At 40.2% G+C, this 24,162-nt stretch overlaps 2 protein-coding genes across 2 annotated transcripts; one reads left to right on the top strand and one right to left on the bottom strand.

Moving 5' to 3' along the window:
- Window positions 1-1,216: 1,216 nt before the first annotated feature.
- LOC115925180 lies at window positions 1,217-10,072 on the top strand. The gene is made up of 2 exons (XM_030988621.1): window positions 1,217-2,431; window positions 2,651-10,072. The coding sequence occupies exons 1-2, from the start codon at window positions 1,774-1,776 to the stop codon at window positions 7,795-7,797; spliced, it is 5,805 nt and encodes a 1,934-aa protein (XP_030844481.1). The 5' UTR covers window positions 1,217-1,773; the 3' UTR covers window positions 7,798-10,072.
- Window positions 10,073-15,243: 5,171 nt separating this feature from the next.
- On the bottom strand, window positions 15,244-22,231 carry LOC105439824. Its single transcript, XM_030988620.1, has 9 exons — window positions 21,925-22,231; window positions 21,031-21,240; window positions 20,223-20,585; window positions 19,613-19,681; window positions 18,778-18,986; window positions 17,557-17,653; window positions 16,942-17,057; window positions 16,036-16,226; window positions 15,244-15,329 (listed from the first exon to the last, which is right to left on the bottom strand). The coding sequence occupies exons 1-8, from the start codon at window positions 22,229-22,231 to the stop codon at window positions 16,053-16,055; spliced, it is 1,545 nt and encodes a 514-aa protein (XP_030844480.1). The 3' UTR covers window positions 15,244-15,329; window positions 16,036-16,052.
- Between the last annotated feature and the right edge of the window lie 1,931 nt (window positions 22,232-24,162).

Raw genomic sequence — 24,162 nt, 5'->3', positions numbered from 1 at the left:
TAAATGATACGACTAGGAAGATCAACTAGTATAGAGAGTTAGCTAGCGCTACGTGACGTTTTCAGAGTTCTGGTGGTGTGCAGAGCGCCGAGGCAAGATGTGGACGACTAGACTCCGAATACCAGTCGGTTTGTAAAATTTTATTGGAGAAAAGCCTAGGGCAGGGTGTAAAACGGAAACGCGCGTCCGGGGAGATGAAGATGTGCCTGTGATGATCTTACTCCAATGCAATGCAAGGCTATAAGCCCCCCTCAATCAATCTCCCAATATTTATAAACTGTCAGTTTTAATAATAATTTGAATACTAAGTCGATCTGAAGATTATAGAAACGCATAAAGCTTCTAGCCCAGAACATAAGTGTGCAAATATATTTGGGGAGGGCGGGATCAATGATAGCCTATCCGAGCCCGAACAAAATATTGGGAGGGGGGTGGGGGGGGGGGGGGGGGGGGGGGCTCGATGATATCCGAGCCCCTCAAAAAATATCAGGGGGCTCCGTGATGTTATCCGAGCCCCACAAAAATATCGGGGGCTCCGTGATATTATCCGAGCCCCACCAACAATAATTGGGGGGGGGGGGGGGGCTGATGATATCTGAGTCCCTCCAAAATATGGGGGGGGGGGGGGGCTCAAAGATATCTTAGCCTTACCAAAATAAGGGGAGGGGGTGCTCAATGATATCAGAGTCCCGCCAAGAAAATATTTGGGGGTCTCAATTATATCCGAGATACATATATTTTTTTTTTGGGGGGGGGGGTCAATGTTATGCGAGATCCGATGTCTGAGCCCCCCCCCCCCCCCCCCTCCCCAAATAAATATTTATAAAATGTTTATATTTGAATGGTAAGTCTGTAGATTATAGGTATACATGAGTTTCATGCCTAGAATATAATGATAGGGGAGGTGGGGGTTAATGATATCCGAGCCCCGCAATAAGTATTGGGTGCGGCTCAATGATATGTGAGCCCCACTTAAAATAGTGGGGGCTCAATGGTATCTGCGCCCCTAAGGACTCAATGATATCTAAGCCCACCACAAAATTGGGGGCTCAATGATATCTATAAGCCCCGCCAAAAATATTGGGCGGGGTTCAATGATATCTGAGCCCCCCCCCCCAAGATTTGTCATTGGGGGGCTGTGCCCCCGCAAGCCCCCCTCCCCGGTTCTTAAGCCTATGTCTACGATCACGACTGAATCACCATGGTATCACCGAATGTAAGGATCAAGATATAAGAAGCCAAATTTAGTTTTTGTTTTGAGGATACCGTAGGTTGACTGGAATTGTTGTACAAACGTAGCTAGGCTTGTCACATGGAAACTACAGATATGATATGATGTGGGCACGGATTCAAGGAAGGAAAACTTTGTTTTACCTACTAAACTACTACTATTATTGCTACTTTGTACATTCCGGTGTATGGAATTGATGGGAGTTCAGTTGAGTGTTAATAAACAAAGAACCATGAAATTACCACATTGTCTCAAGGATCATATGTAGATATCTCTACATTAGTAAAACAAAGTCGATTCTTCAACGGATACTGCATGGATGAAGGAATTCGACACGGCAAAGCCCCCGGGCGTGATACTCGCGAACACCGCACAAGTACTAAAGTCTGACGTGACGTGACACAGTGAGTAATTCAATGAAATGAAACTCAGAAGTGAAATCGGCTGAATGAAATGAAACTTTGAAGTGAAATCGGCTAGACTCTATAGCTCTACACGTTACTGCTGATTTGAAAGGAATGTTTATCAAGTAAATTGCAATTATGCTGGATGGGAATACTACTCCCAAATCCCCAGGTGGGAAAGATAAGGAACTGAGCAATGCCAATGGCAATGATATCGATCATGTCGTGAAAGATAAGGAACTGAGCAATGCCAGTGGCAATGATATTGATCATGTTGATGATAAGGAGAGTGGTGCAACAAGGAGCTTTACTAGAGAAAGAGATCTAGAGAATGGGAAAGAAGATCAAGATGACTCAGAATCCACATTGTCATTATGTGGATCATCGGCCTCTTCTGCCAGTACTGCAAAGAGGAGAGAAAGAGAGAGAAAGAAGGAAAGACAACTTAAAGCAAAGTTGATAGCCTTACATCAAACGAGTGAACTTGAGAAGAAACTGAGAACACTTCAAAAACAACATGAAATGGAACAAGCCGGACAAGAAATACGAATTGCAAAAGAAAAGGCTGAGAATTTGAGAAAGAGTCAGCTTTTGAAGGATGAAGAAGCGGAGATTGAAAGACAAAAGACTGCTATTCTCTTGCAAGCAGAATTGAAGCTTCTACAACAAGACTCAGAGGAAGAGCTACAGAAATGGAAAGTGGAAGGTGATTCTTTCCGTGATCGTGGACAAGAACGAGAACGAGTTAGAGGTGATTTTGTCGGTGATCATGGACAAGAACGAGATCAAGTTAGAGGTGACTCTTTCCGTGATCGTGGACAAGAACGAGAACGAGTTAGAGGCGATTTTGTCGGTGATCATGGACAAGAACGAGATCAAGTTAGAGGTGACTCTTTCCGTGATCGTGGACAAGAACGAGAACGAGTTAGAGATGATTTTGTCGGTGATCGTGGACAAGAACGAGATCAAGTTAGAGGTGACTCTTTCCGTGATCGTGGACAAGAACGAGTTAGAGGTGATTTTGTCGGTGGTCGTAGACAAGAACAAGAACAAGCCTTTCGCAAGGAACCTGTGAGCAATGAAGAAGGAGCCACCAAACAGATGCTTAGGGAGATGATTAGATTCACTGCAGAAAACAGTCTACCATCGCCAGATCTCGAGCCGTTCAATGGGGATCCACTTGATTACCTTACCTTTATAAGGAATTTTGAATATGTGGTTGAAAAGAGAACTGATGAACCTTTCAGAAGACTAGAGCTTCTACTAAAATACACACGAGGAGAAGCGCATGAGCTTATTCGAGAATGCCCCCACATACAACCAAGTAAGAGGGCATATGAGACTGCCAAGTCCATGCTACACAGAGACTATGGAAAGCAGAGTAACATAATAAATGCATACAAGGAATGGGCAATTGCCTGGGAGCAGATACGATCAGGAGATAGGCAAGGATTGCGAAAATTCGCAATATACCTCAATAATTGCTCACATGTTAGAGCAGCAGGGGACTTAGGAGGCATGGATAGTGCAAGTTTTCTGAGAGTTCTGGCAAGCAAACTACCCTTGTATCTCCAACAGAAGTGGATCTCACGAGTAGGCCTGACTCGTGATATTGCCAATAGGAATCCCACCCTGGACGACCTTGCACAGTTCGTCATACAGACTGAAAGAAACATTAACGATCCCATGGTACAGGGATTGGGATATCAGAGGACTGAGAAAAATGCTTCCTACAATAAAGATGAGAAAGAAAAACTACAAAAATCAAGAAGCACAAAGGCATTTGGTACAGCTACACAACAGGATAGGGAGCAGAAGGACAAGAGGGATCCAAGTTGTACTTTCTGTGGCACCAACTCAAGGCATGTTATTGACGAGTGCCGAAAATTTGAAGCCTTGACAGTTGAAGAAAGATCAGAGCAATGTAAAAGGAAAGGCCTCTGCTTCCGATGCCTGAAACCAAAACATCTGAAAAAGGAATGCAAGAGTAAGATCAAGTGTGATGTCTGCGACAGGATGCACAACACTCTAATGCATGATCCCAGGTGGATGAAAGACGGAGAAGGAAATACAAGGAAAACCACCAATGATGCTTCAACATCTACCGATGTGCAAAGTGAAGCTGGAAAGATCTCTTCAGGGTCTACCAATGTGAAGAAAAGTGTTGGAGGAAAACCCCAGACATCGACATGCATGACGATAGTTCCAGTCATCGTGAAGCACAAAGGAAATGACAGATGCATATCAACTTATGCATTCATAGATAATGGATGCGGAACAGTCTTCTGTGACACAGAACTTACCCAAAGGCTGCATGCAAGAACTAGGAAAACCAAGCTAATAGTCAAGACATTGAATCTTGAAGAAGTGATAGATACAGAAGTCACTGTAGATGAGCTGCAGATCGCAGGAGTAAAGGAGAAGGAATTCATCAATCTTCCGCCCATCTATGTCAAAGATGGTATACCAGTGACAGTTTCAGATGCTCCAACTCAAAATGATCTGAAACGATGGAAACATCTGAAGGACATAGAATTGCCAGAAATAAGTAACAGCAACTCTATTCCAAGGGTAACTCTCATGATTGGAGCCAACGTTCCGTCAGCATCGATGCCTCTAGAAATTAAAGCTGGTGACATCGAAGAACCATATGCTATCCGCTCAAGGCTAGGTTGGCTCGTGTATGGTATACAAGCTCAAGAGCAAGCAGATATTCACAAAGTCTGTTTTTGTAAACAGGAAGAAGTTTCCATCATTCCTAGACAAGAGGAATTAGAACGGAAATTCAAAGACTTCTGCAATATGGAATTTACAGAGAGACTAAGTGATCACAGAGAGGGCCTGTCAGTTGACGACAAGAATTTCTTGGACATAATGGAGAAATCTATCACTAAGAAAGACAATCATTATCAGATGGATCTGCCCTTAAAGCAGAGAGATGTGGCTATGCCTAACAACAAGGACCAAGCTGAAAGATTTCTGGAAAGACAAGGACAGAAGTTATCAAAGAACAAGGAAATCCATGAACAGTACACCACATTCATGAATGATCTGGAAAAGCAAGGCTATGCAGAGAAGGTTCCAGAAGCAGACTTGGACAGACATGATGGGAAGGTATGGTATATCCCTCACCATGGGGTGTATCATCCCCAAAAGCCAGGAAAGATTAGAGTAGTCTTCAATTGTCCTATCAGCTACAAAGGAAAGTCTCTTAATCAGGAACTCCTACAAGGACCAGATCTAACCAACAGATTGCTTGGTGTTCTCCTCAGATGGAGGAAAGAGAAAGTGGCTATAATGGCAGATATACAGTCTATGTTCTATCAGGTGAAAGTTACACCAGACCAATGCGACATGCTGCGTTACTTGTGGTGGCCTGAGGGGGATATCACCAAAGAGCCAGTAGCCTACAGAATGCTAGTCCATCTTTTTGGGGCTACATCTTCTCCCAGTTGTTCGAATTATGCCCTGAAAAGAACAGCAAAGGACAATGAAGGTTGTGCAAAGGAAGAAGTCCTAGATGCCATACAGAAAGACTTTTACGTTGATGATTTTCTGAAGTCAGTGTCAACACCCCAAGAAGGCATTGATCTAGCTGAATCATTAAGACAAGTGTTGTCCAAGGGAGGCTTCAAGTTAACCAAATGGTCAAGCAACAGACGAGAGGTCTTGGATTCCATTCCAAAGGAGGAACATGCCGTTGAATTGAAGGATTTGGACTTACAAAGGGAAGTTCTTCCAACTGAACGAGCTCTTGGTGTGAGATGGGATCCAGAAAATGACCAGTTAGGCTTCAAATTGAAAGAAATGTCAAGAAAGGCTACTCGTCGAAACATCCTATCAGTAATGAGCTCAGTCTATGATCCCTTCGGGCTAGCAGCACCATTCGTTCTGAAGGCTAAGATAATTCTGCAAGAATTGTGCCAAGCTAAATTGGACTGGGACCAGTCAATCCCTGAAAAGCAGAAAATGGAATGGGAACATTGGATGAATGAGCTACAAAATCTTGACCAGGTGAAGACTGAAAGATGTCTAAAACCAAAGAACTTTGGTATAGTAACAAACAGACAGCTGCACCACTTTGCCGATGCTAGCATGGATGGCTATGGTGTTGTGACCTACTTGAGACAGACAGATGAGAATGAAGAGGTTCATGTGGCATTTTTGACAGCTAAAGCCAGGGTTGCCCCACTGAAGCCTCACACTATTGTGAAGATGGAGTTAACTGCTGCAACACTCGCAGTAAAGCAAGACAGTATGATCAAGAGGGAAATGAATATGGAGTTGGATGAGACAGTATTTTGGACGGACAGTCAAACAGTTCTGAAATACATTGCCAACGAAACTGCCAGATATCCAGTATTTGTGACAAACAGACTGAGTATCATCCGAGATGGATCAGAGACAAATCAGTGGAAGTACATTCCTACCAAGTTAAACCCGGCAGATCATGCATCCAGGGGATTGGATGCCAGTGAACTAACCAAGAAGAAGGAATGGTTTGAAGGCCCAGAATTCCTAAAGCGGTCTGAAGAAATATGGCCATCTGAGGGTGTGAAAGCTCCAGCAAGAATGGAGAAAGCTGATGATACTATGTCAGGAGATTTGGATGAGACTCACATTCATGCCACAATGATAAACAAGGAGGATCCAATAAGTGCACTCCTGTCGCATTATTCTGATTGGGATAAGCTGAAACGAGGAGTTGCCTGGATATTGAAGTTCAAGAAAATGCTACAAGGAAAGAGGAAAGGAATAGATGGCAATTCCAGTGAAATGTTCAGCCTGTCAAATAAGGACATTGAAGATGCCGAAGTCGCAATTGTTAAACAATTGCAACTTGAATCATTCCCAGAGGAAATGAAACGACTGGCTGGTCACGGAGAAGAGAAAGGAGTACCAAAACGCTCTACCCTTAGTAACCTTGATCCAGAATTGAGCAATGGGTTACTTCAAGTAGGTGGAAGGTTGCAGAATGCCCAGATTCCAAGCAGTGCTAAACATCAATACATCCTACCAAAGAAGCATCATGTAACCACTCTTTTAATGCAATACATCCATAGGAGAGTTGGTCATCAGGGACAAAATCACATGGTAGCTGAATTACGACAGAAATTCTGGGTGGTAGGAGCTGGAGTTTTAGCACGAAACATAGCAAGGAAATGCATCATTTGCAGAAAGAACCAAGGAAAGGCTGGTCATCAGAAAATGGCAGAACTTCCAAGAAGTCGAGTTCAGAGTGACGAGCCGGCGTTCACCAGAGTTGGCATGGACTATTTTGGTCCTTTTGAAATAAAGTGTGGAAGAAGCATAAGGAAAAGATATGGCGTAATCTTCACATGCCTGTCCTGCAGAGGGGTGCACATTGAAGTTGCATCGAGTCTAGACACAAGCTCCTGTATTGAGGCTATTCGTCGCTTCATCAGCCGCCGAGGACCTATGAAAGAGATGTTCTCGGATAATGGTACAAATTTAGTAGGAGCTGAAAGGGAACTGAAGCAGGCATTAAAGGAGCTGAATCAAGACCAGCTGATCAACTTTCATGCAAACCATGGCATGAAATGGCATTTCAATCCTCCTGCTGCTTCCCATCAGGGGGGAGTATGGGAACGCCAAATTAGAACAGTCAGAAAGATACTGTGTGCAGTCATGAGAGAGCAGTATCTAAAGTCCTACCAGAACGAGGAGCAGCTCCATACATTCATGTGTGAAGTGGAGGCCGTCATAAATAGTAGGCCTCTTACCCGATGTTCAGACAACCCAAATGATCTGGATGTAATCTCACCAAACAGCTTGCTGACTATGAAGGGTTCAACGACGCTACCTCCAGGGATCTTCGACGACAAGGACATCTACGCAAAGAAGCGGTGGAAACAGATGCAGTACTTAGCAGACCTATTCTGGAAGAGGTGGGTGCGAGAGTACCTGCCTTCTCTACAACGCCGACAAAAGTGGCTGCAGCCAAGTCGTAACCTTCAGGTGGGGGACATTGTACTCGTCATAGACGAAACAGCGCACAGATGTTCCTGGTCCATGGCCCGAGTGCAAGAGGTTATGCCAGACAACAAGGGGTTCGTCCGCAGAGCGAAAGTGAAAACTGCAACAACATCGCTAGTAAGACCAGTAACCAAGTTGTGTATTCTACTGGAGCAGGAAATTTGAATGGAGTTTGTCTCAAATTTATGAAAGGATCTACATGTATAATATGTGAAAGTGCCTTTAAATGGATGTGCTTTGAATCATTATTGGAGGAGGATATCAAGCAAATGAAGCAATTTGTGTTTGGATCAAGCGAACAAGTGGAATTCAGAGCGCCAGTGAAATTTTGTGTTTGTGTTAAAGTGAGAAGTAAAATATTAATAGCCCTTTGGCTAATAAGTGGTAATCATTTGTGATAATGAGCCAATACAGGATCAAAACATGTTTAATCGCGAATTTGCATTGGATCAACACATCTTTAATCGCGAATTTGCATTGGATCAACACATCTTTAATCGCGAATTTGCATTGGATCAACACATGTCAAGTCGCGAATTTACACAGGATGATTTTGTCAACACGCGAATTGCAAGAGAGCAAAGTTTTACGCGATTTCAAGAGAGGACGCTTCCATGAAAGGATGTCAATTTAAGACATTTAATTATGATAAGTCAGCACCGAATATTGTTTAGTCTTTGCAAGAACGATAAAGGATATGAACATGAACTGGAACGAACTAGTGAACTTTCAAACTGTTTAAGTTGAACTCTGTGAAATGCTATTCATGACTGAAATGTTTGTTTTGAAATTTGATGTTTTATACTCATACATGTGCATGTAAGTTTGTTGAGTTTCAATATTTCTTTGTGTTGTCACAATTGGGATGTTTAAATTGAGGATGATTGAACATACATGTACACAAATAATTAAAAGAGAATATTTTGTTAAAAATTTGTTCAAGGTAATGATTGAATTAGCCTCAGAGTTAAAATCAGATACATTTTGTTAATATAAAACATACCAGAAAGAGAGAACTCAAATAGGGTTAAAGGGAGAAAGTGTTTTGAAAACAGTGTATTTGTTGACATAGAAAGTTAGAAATTTCATTTTATTAGATGTTCAGAACATTAACATGAATGAAAAGATTTAAATATATGTGTCTGCACTCTGCAGTGTAGAGCATTATAAGGAAGTTCAGATTGTGTTATATTTAAATTGAGGATTAACATGTTTAAGTGTAGTAAGGAATGTTATTTAGTTTTATGTGCAAATGGCAAGGATATTTGCATGTGCTTAGTAGTCAATCCACAATGTGACTTCAGTCATGCAGGTAAACTTCGGACAGATTGATATATGCAAATAGAAAGAACAAGGTTAATGTTCAAGCAGAAGTGTAAGTATTACATGTATGAAGATGGTATTATGCACAATGCTAAATATTTCCTTTTTTCTATTGTTTGAAAGTACATGTGCATCTACGTTATTTCGATGTTCCTTTTATGTTGATGTACATGTACATCAGTTCAGTTCAATTGAAGGTGTTCAGAAATTGTTTTATGTTCAAGTAAAAACAAAAGGAAAAATGTTAAAGGTAGTAAATATAGCCACTAATTATTCTTGTTTTAGAAGAACAATTCTTGTGTTTGGATTTCATATTACTGGTTTATTTCCAGAGTTATATTTTGAAAGGCAATTATAACAAAAATGGTGTTTTTGATAATTTAATTACCATAGGTATTACATTTTGACAAAAGTTTGACAAAAGTTTGACAGCTATGAGTAAACATTGAAAATATTTTGATTTAAAGTTATCATTGATTCATGATTATTTTGTATTGGATGCTTTTGTTGAGTTGATACAGGAATGTTTATAGTAATCCAGGGATAAAGCTCGATTTTGCAGAATTTAGTGTATTCTGTGCATTTAGATAGTAAAAATTGGCAGAGTATAGAGAGATAAGTGTTACATCTCATTGTGATTATGATTTGTTTTGGAAACAGTTAGGTATTATATAAATAGAAAGTGTTTGAATTTAATTTTACCTAGGTTATGAGACAATATGTAGAAAATGGTTGTAAACATTTGATAATACATGTAGATAACAGTTGGTATTTTGTTAATTTACATCAGTGGTGGACAATTAAGTTTTGGTTAAATAGATGTTAATCGTTGCATCCTCTAGCTGCAACTGGGGGGAGGAATGTAAGGATCAAGATATAAGAAGCCAAATTTAGTTTTTGTTTTGAGGATACCGTAGTTGACTGGAATTGTTGTACAAACGTAGCTAGGCTTGTCACATGGAAACTACAGATATGATATGATGTGGGCACGGATTCAAGGAAGGAAAACTTTGTTTTACCTACTAAACTACTACTATTATTGCTACTTTGTACATTCCGGTGTATGGAATTGATGGGAGTTCAGTTGAGTGTTAATAAACAAAGAACCATGAAATTACCACATTGTCTCAAGGATCATATGTAGATATCTCTACACCGATCTTTAGCTAGCTCTAGCTCTAGCTATAGAAAAAAAAGATCGGTGTGTGTTTCTATGGCATGCAACGATGGGTATGATTGGTCAACATTAAACTAACGGTAGTGTGTTTTACTTACGTTACTGAATTACTTAGACAGTTGCGTTAATGAAAACTAAAGAGCTTACGTAGGTAAAATAATCCCTAGAATGAGTATACGTAAGCTTTTCATCATTTGACTAACGTAACTGTTTAGTAACGCAAGCCCTACTCTGTACAATCATTGGATACTAAGTGTACGTTAGTGTTTCCTTATTGGTTACGTTACTAGTTAAGTTTATGGCGGGGTTGGCCTTCCATAGTTTACTGCGATTATTGCGTAAGCTAGCTACATCGCGTCGAGCACCGTTTTTAGCCCATGACGTAGCGCCTTGCATCCTTCCCCTTCCATTCCTATCCATTCTTTCTCTCTCTCTCTCTCTTTCTTTCTTTGTTTTGCTGAGGTGGGGGGGGGGGGGGGAGGCGGGAGGCAAGGGCATTTTGCCCCCCCCCCCCCCCCGATCCACGACTGGTCGGCGATATCCCACTTCTTTTTTTATTCTTCTTCTTCCTCTGTTTTCCTTCCCTTATCTCCTATTTTCCTTTTTTTTTCTCTCTCTTTCCTTCCTGCTCTCTGTTTTTGCTGCGGGAGGGGGAGGGGGAGGCAACAGCATGGGCAAGGTCCTTTCGGCCCCCCCGATCTCCTTCTTTCCCCCTTTTTTTTCTTCCTCTTCTTTCTTTCCCTTTCTCTCTTCTTTCCCTTTCCCTACTTTTCCTTCTCCCCCTCTCTCCTTTTTTTTAAATTAAAAAAAAAAAATTGTTTTAATATATTTTTTTTTGGGGGGGGGGAAGGCTCCCTGGGCCCCACCTTTCCCCTGGATCCGCGCCTGGCTTACGCTTGGTTCGTGTGCATTCCGTGGGCTCATCTGCAGAGATCTGCGGCCTAAATAAAACAAAAATATTAAAAATAGACCTACTCCCCATCAATTCTTTTTAGTTCCCTTTCAGTCCACGCCCTAAATTGCAAAACAGCCTGAGTCCCTCCCCCACCCCCTCCTTGCTTGCGACAAGACGTATTAAAAAATATATGTAATGAATTGACAGGCCAGGTCGGGCTAAGAAGCCCCATACAATTATTCTAGCTCCGTCCCGCGCCACATCTGTTTCCCTTTTTTGGTGTTCAAATTGTAAACTTTTCAGAGAGTAAAATGCCAGAATTTTCCCATTTGAGAGTTATAAAGTATGATTAAAAGATACAGACCAGTCTTATAAGGACTAAATAGTACGAACTATACTGTAACACTAACACATACTCGCCCCGATCGTGTACCTTTGCATAACAAAATTCGCGACACGGCCGAAAAGGCTACTCGGCGGCCCGCTATAACAAGTGCTCTGATTCGCCAGAGTTCAACATGCGGTACTGTCTATCCCGTTTTGTTTACGTAAGCAAAATCCTGCTCTGTAATTGGTCTACCAATTACCGCAAGTAACGCCCCATTAACGTAAGCACGTACAACTAACTACCGCAAGCTACTACTCAGTAACGCAAGCACTACAACTAACTACCGTAAGCTACTAACCAGTAACGCAAGCTCGCTTGCGATATATGGCGGCGATGGCCTTCCATAGTAAACTACTGTTGTACTCGCATAGCGCATAACGTATGCAGCTATAGCCTAGTACGCGCGCACGTACTACACATTATTTGAATGTAGGTAATCTTTACAAGCTTAGCCTTTTTTTTGGGGGGGGGGGGGTCACATTTTTTTGTGAAAAATATGGGCACCTCTCTCTCCCCGCATGAACACTAAAATACCTCCAAATCGGTATTCTGAAAACTCACTTAGCTGTCCATCAACTCCTGCGCCCTCCCATATGCAGTTTCAGCCCAGAAATACGAGAACGGAAAAAAAAACCATACAAACAACAAAAACTTTAGCAAAACAACATGAAACAAAACAGTAACAAGAGAGTATTTAAACGAAAAACCGTCAAACCCCGTCCACTAATGAATATTCTATTTGTTCCTAATGAAACAGAATGTTCTGCAATGGTGCCGCTAAATAACCCAGGGGTATTTTTCACTTTAATTATTTATTCATTTATATTCATTCATTTATTTATTCATTTTATTGATTAATCATCCATAATTATATCTGTCTATTTATTGACTGGATATCATTGTAATACATGAAAGCATACTGACCGACTCTCCTTCTCTCTCTCTCTCTCTCTCTCTCTCTCGGTTTCTCTTTCAATATTCCTCTCTCTCGCTCTGTCTGTCTGCCTCTCTCTCTCTCTCTCTCTCTCTCTCTCTTTCTCTGTCTGCCTGCCTCTCTCTCACACACATTCCCTCCATCCATGACTCTCCCTCCCCTCCTCTCTCTCTCTCTCTCCCTCTCTCCCTCTCTCCACCTCCTCTCTCTTTATCTTTATCTCTTACCATGACGTAGAACGCTCCACAAGCTGAAAGAAACACTCGTGTATTAATGATATAGCTCATCGAACACTGTCTTCTCTATTTAATATGATTTCATCTTATACATTGTAACTGGGAAAAAACGAAATCCAACAAAATAATCGGTATTATAAAAATAAGCAATCACATAACTACCAAATCATCTTCAAATCTGTTTAATTTAATCATATAAACTATGTACAAACTGAAGGGTACAAACAAACAGACAAACAAAATACATATTGACATTAAACAATATTGAAAGTTTTCAAAATCAGAAAGTTTTTCTTGAAGCAACAGCGGCGGGTCCAGAATTTTCAGACGGGATGGAGGGGGGGGGGGGGGGGATAGACGTCCGATAATGTAAGGACAAGCAAAGTAATTTCCTTCCATTCCTTCGTCTTTTTCCACTTTTTGGTGGGGGGGGGGGGGGGGGGGTGTCCCATGTGCCTCCATTGATCCGCCCCTGGTATCATGCCATAGGCATACATAATAACATATGAGAGTGAAGAATTCATTAAAAGTTTGGCATTGGTGCAGATAACCATTTTGACAGGACAAAACTATACATTGTAGTACGGATAAACTCATTATTTACAAATTATAATAACATAAACTATGATAATTATACTACAAACATTTTTACCGGGGTTCATGCACATGCAATCAGATTAAAATCTAAACTTTGTGAAACGGGGCCCTGTTGAATATACTGGCGGAAAAAATCCGCCAAAACAACTACGTTTCGAACAAGATGATTGGACTATCAAAGTACATGTTTTTACCCTGAAACAAAACAATACAATTTATATAAATGTAATGCTTCCTGGGAGAATTTCAATTATTTAAACATATTTGTGGCTTACACCCAGTATGTTTAATAATTGAAATTTATCCCAGGTAGCATTACATTTATATAAGTTATTGTCCTATATGGCGGACTAATGAATATTAATGAGTCAGAATGAATCAGGAGAGCTTGGGTATTTGTTCTAGTTCATCGTGACTGTGCCATGGACCAGTGATGGCCTGGTGGTAGAGTCGCTGCCCGGCAAGCAGTAGATGCAGGTTCAAGTCCGGCTGGTTCCAAGATTTTTTCTGACTTGTTTTTCAATCGATCTTATTTACTGGGTGTAAGCCACAAATATGTTTAAATAAACAATACAATGTCACGGATCTTTACTGCTAAGATTTATTCATCGAAAGCAATCATTAAATAAAACTTTTTAAAGTCAAAGATATTACTCTTGAAACGTTATGCAGCTGGTTGACACAGTAAGGGTTTCATTCGGATTAAGACCAAAGTAGAAGAAGGTAACATAAATAAATAGAATTATGATAGAGATATATAAAGACAGATAGATTGATCATAATAATAGAAACATAGATGAATAGAAACATAGATAAATAGAACATAGATGAATAGAAAGATAGATGATATAGATAGATAAATAATAGGTTATGTATAGATGATATATAGAAAATTAGATAGATAGAAAATTCGATGAATAGGTAAATAAATAGATAGAGAGATAGATGAAAGAAACAAAGATAGACAGATAGATAAATAGATGTATTTGACTCAACACATTGTTCAGTTTTTCAGGTAATCAATTTGTCACATTTGCAGGAAAAAGAAGAAGAATGTTTTATGCTTCTTAAACGGTGATATAATTAATTGAACACCCACTTTTCTCACCCTCTGTCTAGTTTTCCTGATTTATATCTCCGTTCTGAAATACATTATTTGCATTTGTAATGCCTTTTTTCAATGACAACTGACAAAAAGTCAGTGACAAATCTACTGGTAACCAATCAGATGCAAGGATTTCACTAGCTTATAACAAAAACTGTAATTTGTCACTGATGACAAGTTTTGTGAAACAGGACCCAGGTGTCACATACTCACTGTGATGTTCCGCTGTGGCCTTTCACTATAGTTCATGTAGTTGGCTGACCTAAGCAGATGCAGCGGCTTGAACACCTACGGTTGCTGATATCGCCTTTTCAGAGTGTATTTGGCTTATCTGGTTGTTGGTTTCCGATCGACTTGTGTCGAACCAATCCGTGTTCCGCTGAGACCGTTCACGGTATGGCAGACCAACTCCTCTCATCGAAGGCACCGATCTGGAACCCATCCTTTGGTCCCATCCTCCCTGCGGTTACTGGGGTAGCGCTGGTACCGCATAGGGCGTGGTCGGTAAGGGGTGACAGGAGCGGCAGCTGCGGGACCCTTCGCGAAGCCACGTTCCCGCAGGAGATTCTCAACGCGCCCCATCTCATGGAAGTACTGCTGTCAGGATAACCTCCGTCTCCTTCTTAAACGGCTGTGTGAACGGCACCGGGGAGGTGAGCGTGGTCGGTTGACAAACGGACGATTAGCGGGTGGGGGTCTTCGTCGCTCCCATGGGCGTGGTCCGTCACGCGTCTCGCTCGATCTCCAATTACCATGGTTACTCCTCCAGCCGGGCGTTGGCCAAACCCGAAGCGTCTTCCACCGGTCGGTCTGTAGCCTCTGCGCCATGGAGGTGGTTGGATGAAGTCATACTCTTGTTGTCCGCCGCCTCTTTGCGGCCACCAGCGCTGTCCTCCATCGTGTGGTAAGGGTCCTGATGTTGGGATATCTTCGCTGGACGAGGTCGAGGCAGACTGGTCCGATATCCATTCGGGCTGCCGTGGTCGTCGAACGTGGTTTTCCCCCATGATGTCGTTGTTTGGTTGGATGATGTCACTACTACCTGTTAGGCAAAAATATTCATTCTTAACATCAGTTATTTGTTGTAGTCGTTAATGCGGTCTTTTTTGTGTTCTTTGTTTGTTTGTTGTGATTGGTTTGTATTGATTTCAGTTCTAGGCAAGCGCCGTCGAAAAAGAAGACAAAAATATTGCACATCTCTGTCCCCTGGCGCTTGATTAAAAGCATTGTACAACATTTTGAAGAAGGGCATAATTTTTACTCAAAGGAGTATCCAGTTTACAGGAAATTATCAAGTGCGAATGTTTGCGCGTGGAGAAAAAATTATGCTGTATACAGTTAATTTCTCTTTTATTTGTTGAACTTTGAGTATGGCATAACAGTGGCGGATTTAACCCCCCCCCCCCCCCCCCTGGGGAAAAAAATGTGATTTTTTTACATTTTTTAAACGTTAATTTTACCCTTTTTTGGAGATGCCCCCGTGGCATTCAAGGGGGGGGGGGGGTGCAATTTTTCAAATTTTCGAGGGCCCCCACAAAAAAAATTAGTGCTCACTGACCCCCCCCCCCCCCCCCCCCCCCCCCCAACTGACCGAAATATTGGCCGGCATGATTTTCATATTTCAGCACACTAAATTTCAAATTGATTTCAAAATTGGGCCCCCACCCCTAAGAAATCCTGCCGGATCCGCGCCTGTGGCATAACATGCCTAATTCAAATTGAAACCAAACCAACTTTGGCATACTCACTCCGTCGATAGATCCTTTCATTTTTCGCGATGCGCAGCCTCTTTCGCAGTCCTCTCTTCGATCAATGCGTTCTGTAGATGATGTTGGCGGTTTTGAAGCCCGACGAGCTCGTGGGAGAGGTTAGCGATGTTCTGCTCAAGACCATTGTATGTCTGCTGAACTTGGTAAGCCTGGGTGCGTTGTGCTTGCTCCTGAAAAAATGTTGAGAACATTGTTGTTAAATGCAAATTACTTTATGCAAATCTACCTACCGGTAAGTAATATTCTTAGGCCGTAAGAGCACAGGGGTAGCGCCCCTCGGCAACTTTTCTCCCAATAATGTTCCTAGCAGAGTGAACATTTATGAATACCTTTAAAAAAAAACATTATTAAAGGGGAATGATTTTAACTAAATAGTGCTACAAGTGGAAAGTTCAACATGACATTTAATCCTTACTGTCATAAATGTTCTTATAAGCATACTTTCGGCAGTCAGTAGTTTAAGAATATACTCTGTAATAATAATACCTTAACATTCAATAGTCGCTTGAGGTGCTTTATTATTTCGGAATAAAATAAATTAAAATTCAATTGACACATGGCATCTGTGTCATTCAATTCGCCCACATGACCTGGGGAGTGTTTCACAAAGACCAAGACCGACTTTAAGTTTGACTTTTGTTTGTTCTCACCATTTACTGATCTCTCAAGGCATGTATAAAATTAATCAAGGTCACAAATCTACAGAATTTACATCTTTTGATAATTCATTATTGAATGCAAAAATATTATCTAAAGATCATGATGGTGAGAGCAACCAGTGGCATGAATGGCCTGCCATAGTTAAGTCAAACTTAAAGTCGATCTTAGTCTTTGTGAAACACTCCCAGGATGTCTATGGAAGGAAAGATCGAACTGTTTATATACCTGCAGTGTTGCCCGGGTCACGGCTTTTCTCATTTCTCCATTCGCAGAGTTAAAACTCTTGATTTGATCCTGGTAAAGCCCTCTCTGTATCTGGGCCAGTGGCACCTCAAGTTCATCTGAATCATGATTGGGATGAAGCAAATGACATTATCAAAAGACGATAACCCCAGTTTTCGCATTTTAAAAAGTCAACAATATTCCTCTCCAGTTTGGTTGTTTATGATATCATGTACAATTACCGTTCTATGAAAAATGTTCCTACAAATAAATTATGGAACATGAATGGATACTCTCAAATTCAATGATTATACACATCCTACCATCGTCATATTAATTATTTTTCCGGCAGGGTGGAATATATTTGACTAAATCGTGTGTTAGATCAAAGTTAATCCCTCCCAGTTCGATTTATTTTCAGTGAGCCTATTCAGTTTCGAATACATTCCTTTTCGGACAATTATCGGAGAACATCAACTTGTTTTCCTGCTGGATGATTTTCTTGGAGAAAGCTATAGTTTCATTCTCAAAGGTCTTAATTTTAAAGCCGTGGTACAAAAGTACATTTGAGACACTTGTACCTAATTTAGAAAAGAAAGAGAAAAAAGACTTAATTACCACAAGAAAGACCCTCGTCTTGGTGTTCATTGGCCTTTTCCCAAGCCCGTAAGAGGTGACCAGTTTTGGCCTGGCGAAGTTGATCCCCAAGAAATACCTATTGAGAAAATTAAGGATTTTTTTTAATGACAAAGAAAAGCGATTATCGAGTAGCATGACACATAATCATAAGCGTTGCTACAACAATTATCTTACGAGTTCTGCGGGATGGGGTTGGGTTTTTTGAAAAGTGAGTTGCTTCTTCCCAAAAGGTCCTCATTCTTGTTTTTGTCGATGTGCATGACAGGCGAGAATGAGAAGAATGAAATCAAATTTTCAAGAAGATAGACATCATCATTTATCTGAGCGTTGCCAAGGAAGTAGACGCATGCGTACTTGTTTATTAAGCACATTTAAAGTTTAAAAGATTATCACTATTAGCATAAGAGATTGTAGAAAATTATACCACGCGAACTTCAATTTGGAATGTTATCATCGTTAATGATTATGATGATGTTGGTGGTTGTGGTGGTGCCAGTGATGATGATGATGATGACTGAGGAAGTGGTGTTGATAATGATAATGATGATGATAATGATGATGATGATGACTAAGGAAGTGGTGATGATGACAATGATAATGATGATGATAATGATAATGATGATGATGATGATGGTGATGATGTCAATGATGATAATCGTCCTTGTTTTCACGAAGTGACGGTAGTGAGGAAAATCGTAACGCAAAGTGAATGCAATTTTTTTTCACTACCGTCACAGCGACGTAATGATGATGATGGTGATGATGATGATGATGTTGATGACAATGATGATGATGGTGATGATGACAATGAAAATGATGATGATGATGATGATAATGATGATGATGATGACAATGATGATGATGATGATGATGTTGATGACAATGATGAAGATGGTGATGATGACAATGATGATGATGATGATGATGATAATGATGTTGATGACAATGATGATGATGATGGTGATGATGACAATGATGATGATGGTGATGATGACAATGATAATGATGATGATGGTGATGGTGATGATGATGATGGTGTTGATGACAATGATGATGATGATGATGATGACAATGATGGTGGTGATGATGATGATGTTGATGATGGTGATGATGATGATGATGATGTTGATGATGATGTTGATGATGATGATAATGATGATGATAATGATGATGATGATGATATGACATCATGTTACTCACCACGCTTCCATCCGGCATCACAGCCTCATTCAGAGACATCCGATCTAGAGTGATCTCCAGGCAGTTGAGGCTATTCTCTAAGAAATCAGCCTGTGCATCCAATTGAGTCCTCGCATTTGCAGCGTCCTGGAGACTAGCTTCAAGGCTAGCCCCGACGGGAACATTGTAGTAGTTCAATTCTTGAGCCTCAGGAAGGATGATGACGATATCTGGAAACGGGAAAATTTAACAGAAATGCGTGCGTGAGAGATATTTCAAAAGTAAATAAAGTGAAGTAAAACAAACCTAAAAGAGAAGTAAAGGAAATCATAGCCTGGATGGAGATGAAATAGTCTCAAATATGATAAGGGATAACACAAAAAAATATGTCAGCAATCTAGAAAGAAACGAGAAATAAAAATAAAAATTAGGAAGTTCATAAGTGACAGGAGAGAGAGGAACAGAAAATGAAAGACAGAGGGAAGATTAGATAAAGAGAAAGAAGGGAATAGCACAAGATCTTTAATAAATAGAAATGATACATTAACCTTTTTATATAGAATAACTGATTATTGATTGCTTTTCGATGTTGCATTAAATATCGTTTAATAAATCAATGATAAATACTATCAGATTTATCTGAAAATCGAACAAAAGAATTAAAATCACTTTCTAATATTCATAAGTCCAAAGACTAGATATATATGTATAAAAAAACGATGTCATCTAAAACAATTCTCTAATGGGCCCTATCTTTTCAATCATCATCTTTACTGTCGTTGTTGTTTGTTTGTTTGTTCTAGTTTTGTTGATGAATGAAAGGGGGAGAGGGAATATAATTTATTAAATGACGTACCATCATAGCTGTCATCCAGTTCTTCGTATCCCAACTGCACGTTCTTCGATGGCTGCACCTGTTCTTCTTCTAAAGACAAAAAATAAAAATGACCGAAATTTGTCATTTCAAAGCTAAAAAAAGAAAAGATCTCAAGTATTTTTTTTACAGTAGATAGAACCAAAGAGATTTCGCATACATTACTATCTGCGTTCGACGAATGCTATGATGGATTTCTCCACGGTTAACTCTTTTCTTCACAAGTGGGCCGATCTATATTTATGGGGAGCTCAAGCCTTACCCCCCCCCCAAAAAAAAAAAAGAAAAGAAAAAAAAATCGAGACACATGTAAAAAGTGAATTCCCCAAAGCCCTATCCCCCCCCCCCCCTCCATTATTTTTTTGAAGCGCTTCTGTTTTCACTCCAACCCATTTTTTTTTCCTGATCCCCCAACATAATTATAACCTTAACCACTCACTTTCAAAACAGATCGTAGTTACTTTAACATTTGAAATCACTTATTTAGATATTTTTTTCACTTTTCAGACCTTTGGGTTTTTTAAAATCATAATTGGGTTTATTTGAATCTTGATGAAAAATTAACCGTAATCTATGACATTGCTATGTTTACCATAATCAATCTCAGCGAGTGCGGCATCGACAGCCACCGACGAGAGAGCCCTCGAAATCTCGTCGGCGTAATCGTCATCGGAGCCGCTTTTGATTACAGACTCAACCAGGTTTGCCGTTGCGTCTCCAGCCCCACAATCGACATCGCCATCGGCTTCCTGTTCCTGGTCCTCCTCTCCCTCGTAAGACCACGTTTGCATGTAGTCTCGGACGTCTTCTTCGATCACGGGACTGAGCGTCGGACGTCGAGACGACCCCGCTCGTGTGGTTTCCGGGGGCGTTGACGGAGTGGGTTCGAAGATCTCCGAGTCGAGCTGGCTATCTTCTGCTGAAGGCGGGGTGGTGTCGATATTCTCAGTGTTTTCTGAACCATAAAGTTAAAAGAATTTTGAGATCAAGGATGTTATTGATATACCTGGGGGAAAAATGATGTAGCAAGACTATTCGCCTAAATGCAGGTTATTTTTATCAATTTTGTTAGGCACATAATTATTACGCAGCATGAACTTTCACAGTAGAATTATGATTGAATTATTGAAAACTCATCAAGTATACAACATAATTATCAACGTACACTTGCAAATGGAAAAGGAAAAACAAAGTTGGGGATCATGTTCACTGTACAGGATATTTAAGTCATAATCTTCGTCACTTTTTCATTTTTTTCTTTGTCGAGGGTGGGGGATCAAAGTATAAAATATGTTTTTTTACGTACGAGGAGACATTAAGCTTTATTCTTGATGTGTTAATTCATTTTTTTGAGAAATCTTCGATTCTTTATTCAATTATTAAAAAAAAAAAAAAAATACCTTCGTCTCCTTCGGGCGGCGGTCGTTGATATCCTTCTTCTTTCTCGATTTGTCCATCACGGGGAGGAGTGTGAAGGCGTAGACACTGTCCAATGACCATCAGAGATGATGGGTCATCGCAAGGACGATGATTCATGTAACCGACATCAATGCCCCCATCATCGTCGAATTCGTCCTCGGTCGATTCAGATTCGTCCATGGGAGAATGGTCTGGTGATTTGATCATAACACGAGCGTAGAATTTCATTTCGTTATGTTCGTGTCCAACAACAACACTTTTCCTTCGTCATTAGCATCATCATCATTATCATTATTCTTTTTAACATAATGACAGCAACATCTTCATTTTCTACTTCTTCTCTTCACAATCATCATCAAACTCATCTTCTTCATCTTCTTCTTCTTTCTCTTCCTCTTCTTCTTCTTCTTCTTCTTCTGATAGACTCCTGTTCCTTATTACACGCACTGTCTGTCCAGATATATTATAAAGTCGATAATCCGGACAGTTGACTTTCAAGTAATATTTTCAATGTTGTCTTCTTCTAATTCCTCTCTTCATAATCACATTATTATCTTCATCATAATAAGTATCTTCTTCTTCTTCTTCTTCTCCTCATCTCTTTCCGTTATCCTTTCCCTCTCATCTTATTTTCGGGCAATGTCTGCACCCCCTCATCCATTCTCTTTTCAACTTATTTACTTAGTCTATACCGGGATAAAGTTTTCTGCTTTTTTTTTTCATCCTCAACTCCGATAAAAGTCACGTTTTGCATCTCACTAGGAACATTGTTTAGAATCAATTCATTAAGAACTTCAAAATGTTTGTCTGGTCATAACTTTGACTCACCTCTCATAAAAAGCTCATTCTGTTTTTTTTTAATAATATTTTCTCACCTTCGAGGAGAATTTCTTCTCCCTCTGAATTGCCCAACGAAGTCTCCTGCTGACTCATGATCGGGACTCCGATTTCGAGCTCAACAGTAGCATTTTTAGGATTGATCTCGCCTAACTTGTCAAGACCGTCATCAATCACTGTCTCGACGTTAGCTTGATCCCCGGCCGCAGATAACTCTGCGACGTCGTACTGCCGGTCCTCGATGTAGATCGGAATATTCTCCTCATTTTTGTTCGAGATCTTTTCCTGGAAAACACTCCCATCTCGGTCGAAAGATGAGTCAACCGTTATACTTTCATCCGTCATGGTTATACGACAAAATATTGAAGGGCAAACCAAAAACTATATTGAAGAAATGTTTTGATTGGACTTCGGATTTAGATAAAACTTTGGTCTATTTTTAGTGACCAATTGCAGAAAACCGATATTACACTGAACTAGACCAAGGCAATGCTAATTTGACTGAACGAAAAGGATTTTTTTGAAAAACTAACCCAAAATCTACAAACAGCGCAGCATCTTTACAATGCGCGCGCGTGAAAAAGCATGCGCGAAATTAATTATGACGCGCAAATGTAATGTGACGCAAATCATGCGGTTGATTGAGCTTCGTGATGTTTTTGTTTTTTCTTCCATTCTTTTCTGTATTGTGAAATTATGTTTTTATTTGTGAGAAACGCGTGCAAAGTTTAACCGCTAGAGTGGAAGAACTTCCTTTTTGTCAAAGTCGACGTTATGTGGTACAAATAACACAATCACAACGACAAACTTATGGGCAGTTCAAAAGTTTATTGTTTTGCCTACAGAAATCATGTTCGGATTGCATAATAAACCATTGCCATGTTCACACATTTCAAGAGATAACTCCCAAAGCTATTGAAATAGCCCTTTTCCCTTCTTTTTCAGTAAGTCTTTGCACTCTTGTTAAATATACATTTAGTATCTTGAGACTTAGACCCACATGCCCGAATTCCCAAAAGAGGTTTGTCGACAGTTGACTAAATTACAAAGGAATTTCTTGTCCTGATTTTTATGAAAAGGTAAAGAATGTGCTTTTCTGATTCTTTTTCTACCTACATGATTGTATTGCTCGAACTGAATTAGCCAATTAACAATTTTGAGACATAAATATCCGATATTTGTAACGCTTACAACTCTATTTGTTCCGCTAGTCGCTAGAATGCCAATCACACATGGTATAAGAATAACTTGTGTAAGAATATTTTGCGCTGCCGAGCCAAAAGACATTAACCTGATCAATAATACTTTGACATCGAATTAGCTATATGAGTTATAAATAACAAATTATCTCCTTACACCTTTTACTCTCGTACAGTTTTTGTGATACATTCTCCCGTCCTGTAATGTCATGTCTACACAGTTGTGCTTGGAGACACTATGCAATGTGATAAGTCAAGTATAACGAGTTTTTCTTCGCAGTTTGTATGTGATTTATACAGACACAGCAAGCAAGCAAGCGAGATGGTGGGGAAAGGGGGCAGGGGGGTGGGGGGCTATGAAATGAGGGTGGAGCAAAAGGATTATGATATTTGGAAAGAGAGAGTAAGCCTATATTATGAGAGAGATTTTGATGTAATGATGATGATGATATAATGATAATGATGGTGAAGATAATGATGGTAATGATCATGATAATGGTGATGGTGACAATGCTAGTAGGCTAATGACATTTCAATAGGGCACGCATATTGTGCCTTAGATTGATTTTCCGAAAGTAATTGGAATGCGATGGGTTGTTTTTTTTACTCTTGACTTTTTGTTAAAATACGTTTGTGGTAACTATTCTATAAATTCTCAATTAATAATGTTGATTGCGGGTATTCTGAAACTTGATTAATGCACCAATTAAACAAATATTTGCGTTCCGTTCAGCTCTCTTGGATCCGAGTGGTATTTATTTTACTGACGGATAGCAACAGATAAAGGTGTGGGAATGTTATCTTAGCATTAATTCACTTTTGTATTATTCAATCTCCGTCGGGAAGGGAATGTGTTTACTTTGAAGTGACAGTAGCCATGCTTTTCTTCATTTGGGAAAGTAGACCTAATCCCTATAGGAGGTACTCCAAATAACTAACAGAGATCCCCCCCCCCCCCCCCCAACGGAGGGAAACAACCTGTCATTGATCGGAGAAGGAGGGGATCGGGGACACCCACTTGTACCACGACGTATACAACTATTTAATTTAATTACAACATCTACAATTCCAATTTAC

The sequence above is a fragment of the Strongylocentrotus purpuratus genome, unplaced genomic scaffold (assembly GCF_000002235.5).
Source record: "Strongylocentrotus purpuratus isolate Spur 01 unplaced genomic scaffold, Spur_5.0 spur5_scaffold_17, whole genome shotgun sequence".
Lineage (NCBI taxonomy): Eukaryota > Metazoa > Echinodermata > Echinoidea > Camarodonta > Strongylocentrotidae > Strongylocentrotus > Strongylocentrotus purpuratus.
This window is presented reverse-complemented; position numbering and strand designations above follow the sequence as displayed.

What these genes read in the sequence shown, in the direction of transcription:
- LOC105439824 (XM_030988620.1), bottom strand. Translation starts at nt 22,231, where the DNA reads ATGACGGATGAAAGTATAACGGTTGACTCATCTTTCGACCGAGATGGG. An exon ending in AGAAGAAATTCTCCTCGAAG is followed by an intron (nt 21,241 to 21,924) that starts GTGAGAAAATAT and finishes TCAAATCACCAG; the next exon opens with ACCATTCTCCCATGGACGAA. An exon ending in ACTCGCTGAGATTGATTATG is followed by an intron (nt 19,682 to 20,222) that starts GTAAACATAGCA and finishes TTTTGTCTTTAG; the next exon opens with AAGAAGAACAGGTGCAGCCA.
- LOC115925180 (XM_030988621.1), top strand. Translation starts at nt 1,774, where the DNA reads ATGCTGGATGGGAATACTACTCCCAAATCCCCAGGTGGGAAAGATAAG. An exon ending in AGAACGAGATCAAGTTAGAG is followed by an intron (nt 2,432 to 2,650) that starts GTGACTCTTTCC and finishes AACGAGTTAGAG; the next exon opens with GTGATTTTGTCGGTGGTCGT.